Raw genomic sequence first — 15,579 nt, 5'->3', positions numbered from 1 at the left:
GGACTCATGTTCTGAACCTGGAGAATTTCATCATGAGGAGGAGCCTTACATATGTTCTAAACATTCCACCTGCTCGCCTTTTAATGGGTAATCAGGCAGTTCTACAGGTGGTGGAGGAGCTCCCATACTTGGTTAATGTGTTCACGACCAGCTCTGGTTTGGCAGCTAAAGTCTCAATTCAAATTACCATATAATTCCTGCATATAGTCCGCATACGCATATAACCCGCAGACGCATATACCCCGCAAAAATAGCGTTTTGTGTAAAACAAATTTCAGAAAGCCCACACCTCCATATACCCCGCATGCATTCATATCTTTAACACCGTTACCGCAGCTTAATTCCATCATTAATACAAAGTTTACATTTGTAATACATTCTACTATCAATTGTTAACATTAAAATCATAACGTGCACAAACAAAGCAAACTAATCGGAAACGAGTGAACTTAAACAGTAAATAAGTAACAAAAGTAAATATCCAATATAAGTAACACATAACTGGTAGATAAGTAAGTACAGTTTTAGCACTGGTAGATTGCGCACTGCGCAGACAATAGCGGCACTACAGTAACGCCATTGCCTCGCCCCCAACCCCCGACCTCTCTCCCCCCAGCTCTCCCGTTGCCGCCACAGATCTTGCTCTGCAACCACCCCCCAACCCCCCACCTCTCTCTCCCCAGCTCTCCCGTCGCCGGTAAACAAAGTGCGCCCACTTCAAACATTGTCGTTTCATTGTACAAACAATTCGAATAATTAAAAACTTGATAACATGTGCAATTTTAGTGTGAGTGGTTTATTCAGCAGTGCTTTAGTCAAAGGTAAGTGTTGCATAGTGGATAGTCCTACTGTAGTGTTTTGAATTACGGACACACTGTTTATTGGCTTTTCCTCAACACGGTCCCTAACACACAAGGGGTATACGGTCCCCTTACCCGATAACCTAAGGAGGTACAACCTCTGAACTCGGAGGACCTACTCACGGGTTACCCGCTAACCTAGCGTCCTCCGGCTGGGAGCTAGGGGAGGCTAACTGATCCACCGCTGGCTCGGGGATCCCCGACCACTGGTCACACTGAGCCTCAGCCCTCAGAAGGGCTGCAAGGCTGGGTTCTAGGATCCTGTCTATCCAGGACCTATTCTCCCCTGTCCACTGGGTACACTGAGCCTCACCCCCTAGAAGGGCTGCAAGGCTTGGTCCTGGGTCCTAGCTATCTTCAGCCCGGGCTTCGTGTAGGGAGAACTGCCCCGCGCTCTCAGCGCTTTCCCTTTTATACAGGTTCGTGGCTGGCTCTGTCCAATCCCACGATTCTTTGTGGAACCCTCTTATTGGTCCTTCACAATCGGCTTGGCACCTTCTGATTGGTCCTTCCCAAATGATCGTTTTGATCCGCTTTTACCTTATCTGACCCCGGCCGTTTCCCCAGGGAGATATCTGCGTTTTGATCCACTTTCACCTCTCCTTGGCGTTTCCCCAGGGAGGTAATGCTGCAGCGCCCCTTTGACACACAGTGGTACTGCAGGTTACCGAATAGGACTATCTCACTCGGGTCGGGACGGGGGCTCAACCAACATCACCCGACTGAGGAGAGCTGCATTTCACGCAAACCTAGCCAGCTCTTGCAGACTTTTATGAGCCCTACCCCTGGCTGTCTCTTCGGCTCCTCTTCAGTCGCTCACCATCCCCGGCTCCCACAAAGACCCCGCTCATGTCACAGGGTCCCCCTTAAGTACCCCTTTACAATCCCCGTCACATGAAGTCATCCCACTACCCCATGACATCATCAGGCTACTCCTAAACACCCATCCCCACGCCCACCCCCCCCTTCCCCCGTGAAAAAAAATCAGCCGTCCCGGCTGTCAATTATACCAAGCAGCGCCCCATTGAGGCCGCTGTGTAAGATATGAACCAACAACTACCTGCTGGATCTTCTCTCTGTTTCAAAGAACAAATTTGACCTAAGGTCTTCGCTGATATACCAGCTTCACATTCCCTATTGCCATATAAATACTGGAGGAAGAGCCTTTGCTATTAATGCCCCCAGGGACTGGAATGCTATTGCCAATAAATTGCAAATTGAATCACTACCTATGAGATCTTCACTCAAAACTGATCTAGATAAGTTGTACACCCCTAGCTTGGTGCAGGCAAGACTCCCCGCCAGCCATCTCTCTGGAAGTTGCGCCCCCAGGATACAAGGTTCTTCATAAATCTCGTGCAACCAACAAGCAGGGTGGTGGCTTAGCGGTCGTTTACAATGCATACTTGAAAAGTAAAGAGCTCTATCTACCGATAGCTCCCGCCACCTTCGAGGTCCAGTCCGTATCCCTCACTTTTAACGAGTGCTTTTCCATCATTTCCATCTATCGCCCTCCAGATGGCAGCCTCAACACCTTCTTTAACGAGCTTTCGGAATTCCTATATGTGATTCCGAACCCATCTCACAGGCTCATGCTTACAGGTGACTTTAATTGTCCCGGCAATACCCCAGCCTTCATCGATATTCACCTTGAGTCAACTTTGGCCTGCCATAACCTGGTCATCACAAACTCAGGCCCCACCAGAGCTTCCTCAACAAACGTTGAGAGCATGCTCGACCTGGTTCTGGAACCTGACCAGCATCGACGCATCACTGCACTGGGAGTTTTCCAAACTGGTTACTCCGACCACCGCCTCATACTTTTTTCCCTCCAATTTCCCAAGCCAATCACCATCAAATTCACCCGCAACTTGCGTAATTTCAAGGGTATGGAGTTTTCTGCTTTTCGTCACCTCCTTGCAAATTCGCCTTCAATGTTATCCCCATCATCGGATCCAACCGTCTGCGCTCTCCAACTAGAAGCTGACATGAGGGCGGACAAACTAGCTCCATTAAAATCACGAACCGCTAGGCAGTCTTCCCACGACACTCACCGGCTCTCAAGAGATGCCATCATTGCGAAGCGAACCAGGAGGCGCCTTGCAAGTATCACATCCCGCAGTGGTCTACCTGCTGATCGACTTGCTTACAGAGTCGCCTGCAGGAAAACCAACAAACTGATTCTAGACTCACGTTCCTCCTACATTGAGGAACGCATCAAAAAAGCAACCGGAAAACCGCGCATTCTATGGAAAACCCTCAGATCTTCTACATCCTGGCAGCACCATGGTGCCTCACCTTAGCGATCTCCTTGCCTCACTGAAACTTGACACCTCTTTTAATACTTCACCAACAAGCTAATCACTGTCGCAAACTCGTGCACGTCCACCGACACATTGCACCATTGTACCCCGCTCATGGTACCAAAAATTATAAGCACTAACCCAGACACTCTTCTAATTACGCTAAAGCCGGTGTCTACAAAAGACGTTTTCTCTTTAATTGAATCACTTCAATTGAAGTAATCTCCACTCGACGTGCTCCCAGGTTCCTTGTTCAAGCAATGTGCTCCGGAACTCGCCATCATGATCAGGAACTTCGCAAATGCCTCATTCTCTATGGGGTGTTTTCCGTCCAACCTCAAACCTAGCCTGATTTCTCCCTTGTTAAAGAAACCAAGTCTCGACCCGGATGACCCATCTAGTTATTGTCCCATCACTAACCTCTCGAACCTCTAAACTCCTTGAACGACTAGCCATCGCCTAGCTAAAACCACACATCACCTTCTCCGCAAACTACTGCTGCTTCCAGTCAGCTTACCATCAAAACTATTCCACAGAAACAGCACTCACTAGAGTGCTCGATGACATTTTAACGATCATTGATTCCGACTCAACTGTTGCACTTGTAAGTCTGGACATTTTGTCAGCCTTCGACACCATCAACCACTCACTCCTTACTTCCCTCCTGAAATCCGACTTCGGTATATGCGGCCCAGCACTCAAATGGATAGTTTCGTACCTTTCTGACCGGCAATCTTCAGTCAGGGTGGGCATGTCCACATCGCCTGAAACAATAGCATTATGCGGGGTTCCCCAGGGCTCTGTACTAGGTCCCCTGCTCTTCACAGCCTACACTTCCCCGATCGGCCAGCTCATCGCAAGCTTCGGTGTTAAGCATCACTCATACGCGGATGACACTATTCTATTCACCGCCATTGATTCTAGCAATGCATCTGGATTCGAGAGGCTCTCAGAATGTACCACCGCCGTGCAACAATGGTTCACTGCACACAACCTAGCCCTTAATCCGAAAAAGTCAGTGGCCATCATGTTAGGTACCAAGCAATGTCTCAATTCATCAGCACTCCCAACACACATACACATCTTCGGTCACAGCATCAGGTTCACCGACCACTTCAGCTACCTCGGTGTCATCCTAGATTAAACTTTATCCTTCGACCGCCAAACCAACCATATCATCAGTTCATGTAACTTTCACCTGAAGGCTCTCAGACACCTATGTCCTCTCATCTCTACTGAAATTGCCAACACATTGGCATGTTGCATAGTTGGGTCTCGCCTTGACTATTGCAACTCCGTCCTAGTCCAGACCTCCGCTGGCAACCTAAAGAAACTTCAAAGACTACAAAACAACCTAGCACGCGTCGTCATTGCCCACACTCATCCCCGTCTCGACTCATTAGCTTGTCTCCATGCTCTCAACTGGCTACCCATCGCCAGTAGGGTCACATACAAGATCGCCTGCCTCTGCCACAACGCCTTCATATCCGCCTGCCCGCCGTACCTTTCTTCATTATTGACAACTTGCAGCTCAGCACACGGCAGATGCCTGCGCAGCGCGACTCACGACCTCCTCTTGATACCGAGATCCAGGATGGTCATGTCTATGCGCCGCTTCTCGGTGACAGCCCCGACAGTCTGGAACGATATCCCTCTGCAACATTCACAGCATCACCTCAATCGCCTCCTTCAAGAGAGACTTAAAAACGCACCTCTACAATCATGCTTTCGAGCGACTCTGAGCTTGGCTCCGCGCCTCCGAGTTGCGGGCATTACGTCCGCAAATTTGCGCGCATTCCAAATTGAACTATTATTATTATAGCTGCCACTGCTATTCAGTGGCCTAAAATAAAATAAAATGTTTCGCTCCGGATGACCGCTGCAAAGAATCCTAAAGGTGCATTGAAAAATTTGATACTCCGACTGATGTTCCTCACGTTGTGGAGTGACTCATGCAGCCAGCTATGGCTGCAGGGTTTGGTACATGTTGTTTATGTCGTTTATTGTGAAAATTCGGTCACAGTTCCTATGATCACTGTTACATTGCTTTTATGGCTTTATTTTGGTGATTTTGAATGTTTTTTGGTTTGGCCATGTTTGTTTGTTGTAGTACAGCGTTTTACTGATGGCCTTAATCAAAATTGTCTTGTGGTTGTTTAACTTGCATCCCACTGGGATTTTTGCACACAGCGTTGGTGTACGGTGATCTTTTTCTGGAATTTTTGCTGTTTTTTCCCCTGGATTTTCTGTTTGCACTTAGTTACATAGTCACTTTAAGATGTTTTCTTGTTCATGTTTTTGTTTGTTGCGGTTGCACCCGAGTCAAGAGCCCAATGGCTCACAGGGCTATACCTAATAAATGAATTTGAACTTGAACTAGAACAATAACGTTATGGAAGAAGTATGAAGGCAGAGCCATTTGCAGGATAACAAAAGGGATAATAAGGCAGAATGGCAAGTAGGAATGCCTTCATCCCGCGGAGCAAGGCGCTGATGCCATGACGGCGATGGGTGTTTCGCCCCGGACGACAAGGGGCCGCAGGGGGGCGGTCAGCGGAACCGAGCGCCCCGGAAGTGCGTATGAGCCGCCGGTCCACTCCCGCGGGCGGCATCCGGTGTCGGGGCAGGCGGAGCCTCCGTTGGCACCAGCCCCTTCGCCGGGGCCCCAACAGGCAGCGCCTCAGAGGCTACTCGGGGAGGTTCTGTAGGTGCACAGACAAAGTTTATACCCCTATGTCATCTCGGCCGGGGCGGCCCGGCTCGTCCGACGCATCAATCACCGGCTGTTCAGGAAGTGGTAGAGGAATAACCAGGACTAGGTGGCACATCTTTTTAGCCTAGACGGGTGAACAATCTAGTGTTGGCGACCGAAGCGGATGCGAACACACTATGGCCGTCGGACCTCCACAACCTCAACAGGGCCCTGCCAAGGGCGATATAATGTTGGGGATGTCCCCACGGGCACCTGTGGACAATGCAGTCACGCCTTTTGACCCTTTTTCCACAAGCCCAGAGCCTTGATGCTTCGGCAGATGAATCATCTACGGCCACCTGTCGTGCATCACACAGTCTGTCGAGTGCAATCTTCATTGGAGCGGGCACAGCAGATCTCTTATTTGTGGACCCTAGGTCAAGTTGGACATGCATCGGGGGCTCAGGTTCCCTCCCGTACATTAAATAAAAGGGCTGTCAATAATTGTTCGGGAGCACCCTTATCCAGGACGTAACCTTGCACAAAGGCCTCGGTGATGGACGAGGCCGACTGGTCTATCAAGGGCCATGCCATAGGCCAACGTGTGAGGTACTCGACCCCGACTAGGAGATACTTGTGGCCCCGTTGGGAGGTTGGAAATGAGCCCAAAATGTCTAGGGCCACAAGCTTGTTAAACTGAGGAACCCGGATGGACTGCAGCGGGGCCCAATCACGGCCAACTGGGGCCTTCCGCCGTGCGCAATTGTGGCAGCCCTTCAATAGCAGCGTCACGTCACCTTCCATACCCGGCCAAGGGTTAACAAGGTGTTATAGTAACCGAGGTGCATAAGTTTCTCGTGAACTGCTCGGGCCGGTTTCACTCGTAGGGCAGTGGGCACGACTACACAATATATCTCCAGCTCCGTATCCCAACGCATGAGAAGGCCTTCGTGCACGGCGACGACCGAGGCGGCCGGCGGAGCGGAACTCCGGGCGTTCGGCCCAACACGGCGTCGCAGCCTGAGCAGAGAGGAATCCTCCATCTGCATCCTTGACCATTTTTCCCGAAGAAGACCAAGGCCAAAATCTGCAGGCAATGACACCTGGAGGGGAGGCCGGTATCGATCGTCGCAACCAACTGGGCCGCAGTGTCAACGGGGGCCCTGCAGCGACCCGAACCCATGGTGCACGTATACCTGCTATCCGCAGGCAACCTGGACAGGATATCCGCATTACCATGCTGCACCCCTTTCCTGTGGATGACGTCAAAGGTATATTCTTGGAGTACTTCGAGCCAGCGGGACAGCTGACCCGAGGGCTGATCTATTTGCAGGGAATATTGCAGGGCCGCATGATCTGTCCTAACGGTGAACTGCCTACCATACAAATAGGGCCTGTACAATTGCACAAAAAACACAATGGCAAGCAGCTCCCTCCGAGTCACACAGTATCGCTGTTCTGTGGAGGACAAAACGCGACTGCCGAATGCCATGACCCTTTCAACACCATCGACTACCTGGGCCAAAACAACCCCAATGCCCGTGTAGCTGGCGTCAGTGTCGAGCACATAGGTGGCGCATCCGCCAGGGATGCTCGAAGCGCCACAAATTCAGCTTCCTCCTCAGTGCCCCAATGAAACTTATGTCCCTTTGCGGACAGTGCGTGCAGTGGCTTCGCGACCGTGGCAAAATCGCGCACAAAGCGGCGATAGTACGAGGCGAAGCCAATGAAACTGCGTACCTCAGCGACAGATGTGGGAGTCGGCCACGCCCGAACGCAAGCTGTCTTTTCGGGATTTGTGGCGACACCTGACGTGCTAGCAACATGGCCCAAATATTTCACTGATGTTTGAATTTCAATCAAAGACCGACTCCAGGCGGCGCAAGTGTTTTGGCAAATGTACGGCTGAAAACAAATCACGTCGTCTAAGTAAATTAAGCAAGATTCCCATTGGAGACCCGCCAAAACCATCTCCATGAGGCGTTGGAAGGTGGCCGGGGCCGAATGGAGGCCCATAGGAAGCCGATTGAATTGGAACAGCCCCTGGGGTGTGTGGAACACTGTCTTGAGTCTAGAGGCCTCATCCAACGGCAACTGCCAGAAGCCCGAAAGCAAATCTAGGGTCGAAAAGAACTGCGCACCCGCGAGGCCATCGAGGGAGTCATCCATGCAAGGAAGGGGATAGGCATCAGCCACCAAAATCTTGTTTAATTCATGAAAATCGAAGCAGAAAGAGTGACTCCCGTCCTGTTTCTTGACCAACACAATAGGAGCGCCCCACGGGCTAGTAGGAGAGATAATGTCTGCCACCAACATCTCGTCAACGGCCAAGCGGACATGATCCTTTTCTAGATTTGAAGCTTTCGTGACTGCAATGATTCATATTCTTAGGTTTTTTCGGTAAAGTCACGTAGGTAAAACATTAAAATTAATGAAAGTAAAATAATAAAAAAATAAAAATCACGACGTTTCGGAGGCAACACAAGTCTCCGTCATCAGGTGGGACCGTCACAGCCAGATTAGCTGCATCAAGTGAGGCAATGATTCAAGATGCAATCCCTTAAAAGCAAGTTGGAGGGGGGAGGAGAGGGGGCTCATCAGAATGTGGCAGCCAATGAATGGAACGTATCGGGAGGGAGGGGGGCGCCAAGCACAACGCATCGGGAGGGGGAGGGGGGCGGAGCCAAAAGGATGTGCTAGACGATGTGCTCCACGGCGCGAAAGCGGCCGCTGCCGCACACGCCAACGCATTGGACAGAGAGGGGGAGGGGAAGCCCAATACACATGATTGAAAGGCACGAAAATGCCCATGTTTATACCAATGCTGGCTGAACAACGAAGAGAGAGCACTGTTAAACAATGGGGATGTTAACACTCGGTAAAGTAAAGTAAAATAGTGTCTGTCAGATAAGATGGTCCAAAAAAGTGTAACTAAGTCTTTTTCGCGTGGTTGATAACATCTTTCCAATGATTGCTAAGTTTGTACCCATCATCACGGTTGAAATTATGTCTGTGTTTGTATATTTGTATGGCTTCGTGTACAAACCTTTGATGGTAGCCAGTAGGTTTGCAGAGAACCTTGGTCTCGGAAAAGACAATTTCATGAGAGCCCACAGAGTTGTAGCAATGATCGGCAACGGCCGAAGAATCAGTTCTGCCATATTTCAGATCTGACTTGTGCTCGCGGACACGATCAGAAACATGACGTTTCGTTTCTCCAATGTAGCAATCACCACAAATGCAACTCAATTTGTAGACTCCAGGATACTGTAAGTCAGGAACGACATCCTTCACAGATGGAATCAGATCACGGATTTTATGCACTGTACTGAATCGGACTTGGATCTTATGTTTGTTTAGAATTTTGGAGATCTTTTTGGTCACGCCTGCTATGTATGGTAACGTGATAGTTTTGGTCGGAGTTTCATGTGGCTGTTTCTGTGTGGTGGGAGAGACAGCTTGGCGGATAGTACGGTCAGAGTATCCGTTCATCCTGAGGGCCCGATGTACATGTGTTAATTCATCGGTCAGGTGGTGTTGGTCAGAAATGCCATGGGCTCTGTGGTATAGCGTTTTGATGAGAGAATTCTTTTGAGATGGGTGGTGGTGGGAATCCGGTTTCAAGTAGGAATCTGTGTGGGTGGCTTTCCTGTAGACAGAATGTCCCAAGGATCCGTCAGGCCTCCTCTTAAACAGAATATCCAAGAATGGTAGTTTACCGTCTTTCTCCACTTCCATGGTGAATCTGATGGATGGGTGTCTAGAATTGATGTGGTCCAAGAAGTGGTTCAATGCTGGGAGGCCATGTGGCCAGATGACGAAAGTGTCATCCACATACCTCTTCCACAGGGAAGGACGCAGGGTGGATGTCTGGATGGCATCTGATTCAAACTTTTCCATGAACATGTTGGCTATAACTGGTGACAAGGGGGAGCCCATAGGGGTACCCTCATTCTGTTTGTAGAAGGTGCCATTCCAGGTAAAATAGGTGTTGGTGAGGCAATGCCTAACCAGCGCAGGTACATCAGAATTCAATCCATGTTGGACTAAGTCCTCAATTATTGTTAGGGTGTCCGGTACTGGGACTTTGGTAAACAAAGATACTACATCAAAGCTGACGAGGATGTCATCAGGAGATAGTACCATGTCCTTAACCATAGAGACTAACTCAACTCAACCCAATTAGTCTCTATGGTTAAGGACATGGTACTATCTCCTGATGACATCCTCGTCAGCTTTGATGTAGTATCTTTGTTTACCAAAGTCCCAGTACCGGACACCCTAACAATAATTGAGGACTTAGTCCAACATGGATTGAATTCTGATGTACCTGCGCTGGTTAGGCATTGCCTCACCAACACCTATTTTACCTGGAATGGCACCTTCTACAAACAGAATGAGGGTACCCCTATGGGCTCCCCCTTGTCACCAGTTATAACCAACATGTTCATGGAAAAGTTTGAATCAGACGCCATCCAGACATCCACCCTGCGTCCTTCCCTGTGGAAGAGGTATGTGGATGACACTTTCGTCATCTGGCCACATGGCCTCCCAGCATTGAACCACTTCTTGGACCACATCAATTCTAGACACCCATCCATCAGATTCACCATGGAAGTGGAGAAAGACGGTAAACTACCATTCTTGGATATTCTGTTTAAGAGGAGGCCTGACGGATCCTTGGGACATTCTGTCTACAGGAAAGCCACCCACACAGATTCCTACTTGAAACCGGATTCCCACCACCACCCATCTCAAAAGAATTATCTCATCAAAACGCTATACCACAGAGCCCATGGCATTTCTGACCAACACCACCTGACCGATGAATTAAGACATGTACATCGGGCCCTCAGGATGAACGGATACTCTGACCGTACTATCCGCCAAGCTGTCTCTCCCACCACACAGAAACAGCCACATGAAACTCCGACCAAAACTATCACGTTACCATACATAGCAGGCGTGACCAAAAAGATCTCCAAAATTCTAAACAAACATAAGATCCAAGTCCGATTCAGTACAGTGCATAAAATCCGTGATCTGATTCCATCTGTGAAGGATGTCGTTCCTGACTTACAGTATCCTGGAGTCTACAAATTGAGTTGCATTTGTGGTGATTGCTACATTGGAGAAACGAAACGTCATGTTTCTGATCGTGTCCGCGAGCACAAGTCAGATCTGAAATACGGCAGAACTGATTCTTCGGCCGTTGCCGATCATTGCTACAACTCTGTGGGCTCTCATGAAATTGTCTTTTCCGAGACCAAGGTTCTCTGCAAACCTACTGGCTACCATCAAAGGTTTGTACACGAAGCCATACAAATATACAAACACAGACATAATTTCAACCGTGATGATGGGTACAAACTTAGCAATCATTGGAAAGATGTTATCAACCACGCGAAAAAGACTTAGTTACACTTTTTTGGACCATCTTATCTGACAGACACTATTTTACTTTACTTTACCGAGTGTTAACATCCCCATTGTTTAACAGTGCTCTCTCTTCGTTGTTCAGCCAGCATTGGTATAAACATGGGCATTTTCGTGCCTTTCAATCATGTGTATTGGGCTTCCCCTCCCCCTCTCTGTCCAATGCGTTGGCGTGTGCGGCAGCGGCCGCTTTCGCGCCGTGGAGCACATCGTCTAGCACATCCTTTTGGCTCCGCCCCCCTCCCCCTCCCGATGCGTTGTGCTTGGCGCCCCCCTCCCTCCCGATACGTTCCATTCATTGGCTGCCACATTCTGATGAGCCCCCTCTCCTCCCCCCTCCAACTTGCTTTTAAGGGATTGCATCTTGAATCATTGCCTCACTTGATGCAGCTAATCTGGCTGTGACGGTCCCACCTGATGACGGAGACTTGTGTTGTCTCCGAAACGTCGTGATTTTTATTTTTTATTTTGTTTTATTTTACTTTCATTAATTTTAATGTTTTACCTACGTGACTTTACCGAAAAAACCTAAGAATATGATCCTTTTCCTTAGGGCTGAAACAATGTGAATTAAGCCGAATGGGGGGCGAATTTCCTGTGTTACTGTGATGTTCCAATACGTACATGCGTCCGATATCGAATTTGCTTTTACTGAACACATCGGTGAACCGTTCAATATGCGCACGGAGTCGTTGGCGCTGTTCGAGGGATAGGGCAGTTTTCTGACACAACGCATCAATCCATGATGTGTCGGGAAGAAATATCAGCCTACTTGGCAATTGCTAACAATTCAAAGCTCGCGCGCAAGGGAGAATAACCGATCCAGAGCCAGCGAGTCAATTGCCGCACTCTCCATATTGGGGTAGGCCGATCGAGCCAGCGCCAGCAAGGAGCAGTGGAAGGCGAGAGGAGTTTCTATTTCCTCTCGCCTCTGCAATGAGAAGGTGGCTCAAAAATAGTGGCCATCTGGGCCTACGCCATAGGGAGTGTCGCCCTATCCTCTGGGGGGATTGATTTAAACGCGGCCAATGCCCAATCATCAAATGCCGTGGGTAACACCTTGAGTGCCTCGTCCATGGCCCATCTGACCGAAGTGTACGCCGCGTCGAAGCGATCTTGAAACGCGATGAATGGGCGCACAGGTGGCAGGCGATGAAGCTTCTGGCCGCCGGCGGTGGTCACCAACGCGGGCGCATCTCCCGGTGCACATGCCAGCCCCGCAACAGGCACTGCAACGCATCAACAATGGCGTCTGGTTGCGGAGTCGCACGGAAAATGGCGCCTGTATGCGGAGTTGCGTGAAAAATGGTGCCAGGTTGGTGCGTCACGTCCCGCGAAACAATGGCGCCCGGTTGCAGAGTCTCGTCCGTTGAGAAATTGGCACCGATTTGGAATGTGGCGGGCGGCGCAATGGCAGGAATCCGGCGATCCTGCTCCGAAAGGGTGCCGGGTGCGCCCGGCTGCACACCCACCTCGGACATCGTGGCGACGAGCTGCGCGGCCGACTGGAGCAGCTGCCCGAGCTCGTTCGAGAGGATCTGCCAGGTCTCCGGCGGTGGTGAGTAACGACCCACGGACGCCATCTCCTCTTGCTCCGGTTGGCCCGGCTCCACGGGGCGCATCTCCGGGGCCACAGACTCTGGGGATGTTGCGGGATTTTCCATGCTCTCTTCCTCACTGGATAGCACCACAGGCAGGGGTCTTCCTCCTCGCCGCGGACTTTGACATGGCGGCGAAGGCAGGACCATTTCTGGCACCAGTTGTGTAGTGCACGACGACTCGGATGCAGAACTTCTGGTAAGGGCTTTCGCCGGTTTATTAAACACACGGTAGCACTACACACCAGAGATAGGTGTCCCTATACTTGGTCCTAGCTCAGCTATGTCTAGGGCTCTCTCAATCTGGTCGGGACGGAGGCTCAACCAACACCGCCTGACCGAGGAGAGCAGCACTTCACGCAAACCTAGCCGGCTCTTGCAGACTATTATGAGCCCTACCCCTGGCTGTCTCTTCGTCAGCCGCTCACCATCCCTGGCTCCCACGACGACCCCGCTCACGTCACTGGGGTCCCCCTTAAGTACCCCTTTACAATCCCCGTCACATGACGTCATCCCATTACCCCATGACGTCATCAGGCTACTCATGAATCCCGCATGCTCAGAAACTGCATGCTCAAGCAGCGTAAGTTCAGATATGAGGGACTAAACGGGTATGGCATGGGCTAGAGAAGAGATTGGAAGATGTGGAGGTGATCGGACTTGCCGATGACTGGTACCAGGAGTGTAAAGATCGACCTCTGTGGAGGAGGCCCATGAAGGATGCTGCAGGGTAGTTGGAGGCATTCGTACTGCAACAACGAGGTCAGAGGAGTGACACATAAATGGGTGGAACACTGGATGTCTAAAATGCAGCAAGTTGGCACAGTGCGTAGCACAGGTGGTGTATCTGCCAGTGATCTTAGTCATCCCTTGACATGTTGTATATGTCGGGTCTTGAAAAATTTATAATAAAAAATAAAATTTAAGTGAAATAAAATTTAAGGTATGTTGTTATGATATTTAGGCTCGGAAATGTTGTCAAGGGTTGTATTATCAATCGGGATAATACAATGAATTGTGTGAAGTTATGCAAGCGTGATGTAAGTATGCTAAATTAAGCTTGGCTTCGTTGTCTAGGGCTGTATTATCAATCGGGATAATACAATTATTCTCGCTTTATCATTTACTGATTATGTCCTAGTGTGTTTATGTCAGGTCTCCAAACTCAAATCTCACCGCAGGATACAGTTCTTATAATTAAGATTATTACGCATGAACTTAGGAGGGCACCACTCAGACACTTCTGTGTTAAGCAACTTTAATTTCTAAACAAAAACATGACACTCTAATATGCAAACTCTTATGCTTGGAATTGTCAACACAGTACTCCTGAAGATGTTCTCCTCATTGACCCGTACATTTAACCCTCAATGATTACGTTTGTTAAACTGGGTAACAGAACAATCGTTTAATTCCTCAGCGTAAAAGCGAGCAGACACGGCGATTGGAAAAAGTCCTTAAAAATTAATGTGACGATATTCATACGAACGGCAATAAAGAAACATGTCCCGAAGGCAAAAATAGACCTCAATGAATTCATCGGTAAGATTATGCAATTAACGAAATGTCTTGGAACAATGGTGTGTGGCAGTTTCAGCAAATGTTTATCAAATTGGCTGAGGCTTCAATAAATTTGCGGGCAAGATTATGTGATCAAAATAATGATTTTAAAACGATAGTCTCCCTGTGAGTGTGTAGATTCATAATGTGTAGGTTTCTAAACGTTTAGTTTCATCAATGAATTCATTGGTAATATTATGCAATTAACAAAAAGAACAACTAAAATACTTCTAAATGACTGTATCCACGTAACTCAATGGGCAACAATGTTCTTCATCATCAGCTAATAGTTGACGCACTCTTATCATTAGTCTTCTTATTATTCCCGATATGTGCGTTCTGTGCGTGTTGGTGGTTTGTCTTCTTGTTCAACTCTGTTGTGTTAAGCAGATGCCGGGCGATGCGTTGTGAGTGTGGGGGAGGGTCATACACACAGCTTCCTCGCTCTCTCTCGCTTGGCGGCAGCTGTAGCTGCTTGTCCACTGCTGGATGAAGAGTCGGCACGACGCTCGCCGTCGGCGGTGCGCGATGATTCCGTCGTCAGATAGCACTCTTATCATTAGTCTTCTTATTATTCCCGATATGTGTGTTATGTGCGTGTTGGTGGTTTGTCTTCTTCTTCAACTCTGTTGTGTTAAGCAGATGCCGGGTGATGCGTTGTGAGTGTGGGGGAGGGTCATACACACAGTTTCCTCACTCTCTCTCGCTCGGCGGCAGCTGTAGCTGCTTGTCCACTGCTGGATGAAGAGTCGGCACGACGCTCGCCGTCGGCGGTGCGCGATGATTCCGTTGTCAGATAGCGCCCGCAGCTCGTCCGCTGGTCACCGTTCCTCACTCTTGTCTTGGTTCCCAGCTGGTGCTGGTCGGTGTGTGTGGGTCGAACCCACGGCGCTCTCACCGGCGCTCTCCTCTTCCTCACGGGCAGCTGGTCAGGCTCTTTCCCCTGCTGGATGAGCTGAGTCCGCACAACGCTTGTCTTTGAAGGTGCACGATAGCGCTCGCCGCTTGTCCGCTGGCAGCTGACACCCTTGCTCGGTGACACTGGTGGTGCTGCTGCGCTCTTTTTCCGGCTCCATGCTCTCTGGCGATGCCCGGTTGCGCGTGCAGCTGCTTCTCTGCGATGCTGGCTT

At 49.5% G+C, this 15,579-nt stretch overlaps 2 protein-coding genes across 15 annotated transcripts in view; both read left to right on the top strand.

The window, feature by feature from the left end:
• Positions 1 to 15,579, top strand: part of LOC144737441 (tripartite motif-containing protein 14-like) — a 410,883-nt gene that overhangs the window by 35,504 nt on the left and 359,800 nt on the right. The window lies entirely within an intron of this gene.
• Positions 1 to 15,579, top strand: part of LOC144737432 (uncharacterized) — a 29,614-nt gene that overhangs the window by 3,942 nt on the left and 10,093 nt on the right. For 4 of the 14 annotated variants that reach the window (XM_078620113.1, XM_078620112.1, XM_078620119.1 and 1 more), the window contains exons 2-3: positions 617 to 697; positions 12,709 to 12,849. The exons of 4 other annotated variants lie outside the window; for them this stretch is intronic. In XM_078620113.1, coding sequence (XP_078476239.1) covers positions 617 to 697; positions 12,709 to 12,849 — 222 coding nt within the window. Of the gene's footprint in view, positions 1 to 616; positions 698 to 12,708; positions 12,850 to 15,579 lie in introns of those variants that run through there. 6 more of the 14 variants (XM_078620116.1, XM_078620115.1, XM_078620120.1 and 3 more) reach the window with 3 other exon arrangements.

Source organism: Lampetra planeri, chromosome 69, assembly GCF_965212315.1.
Source record: "Lampetra planeri chromosome 69, kcLamPlan1.2.h2, whole genome shotgun sequence".
NCBI lineage: Eukaryota > Metazoa > Chordata > Hyperoartia > Petromyzontiformes > Petromyzontidae > Lampetra > Lampetra planeri.
Note: the sequence above shows the minus strand (reverse complement) of the source record. Positions and strands in the feature narration are given on the sequence as shown.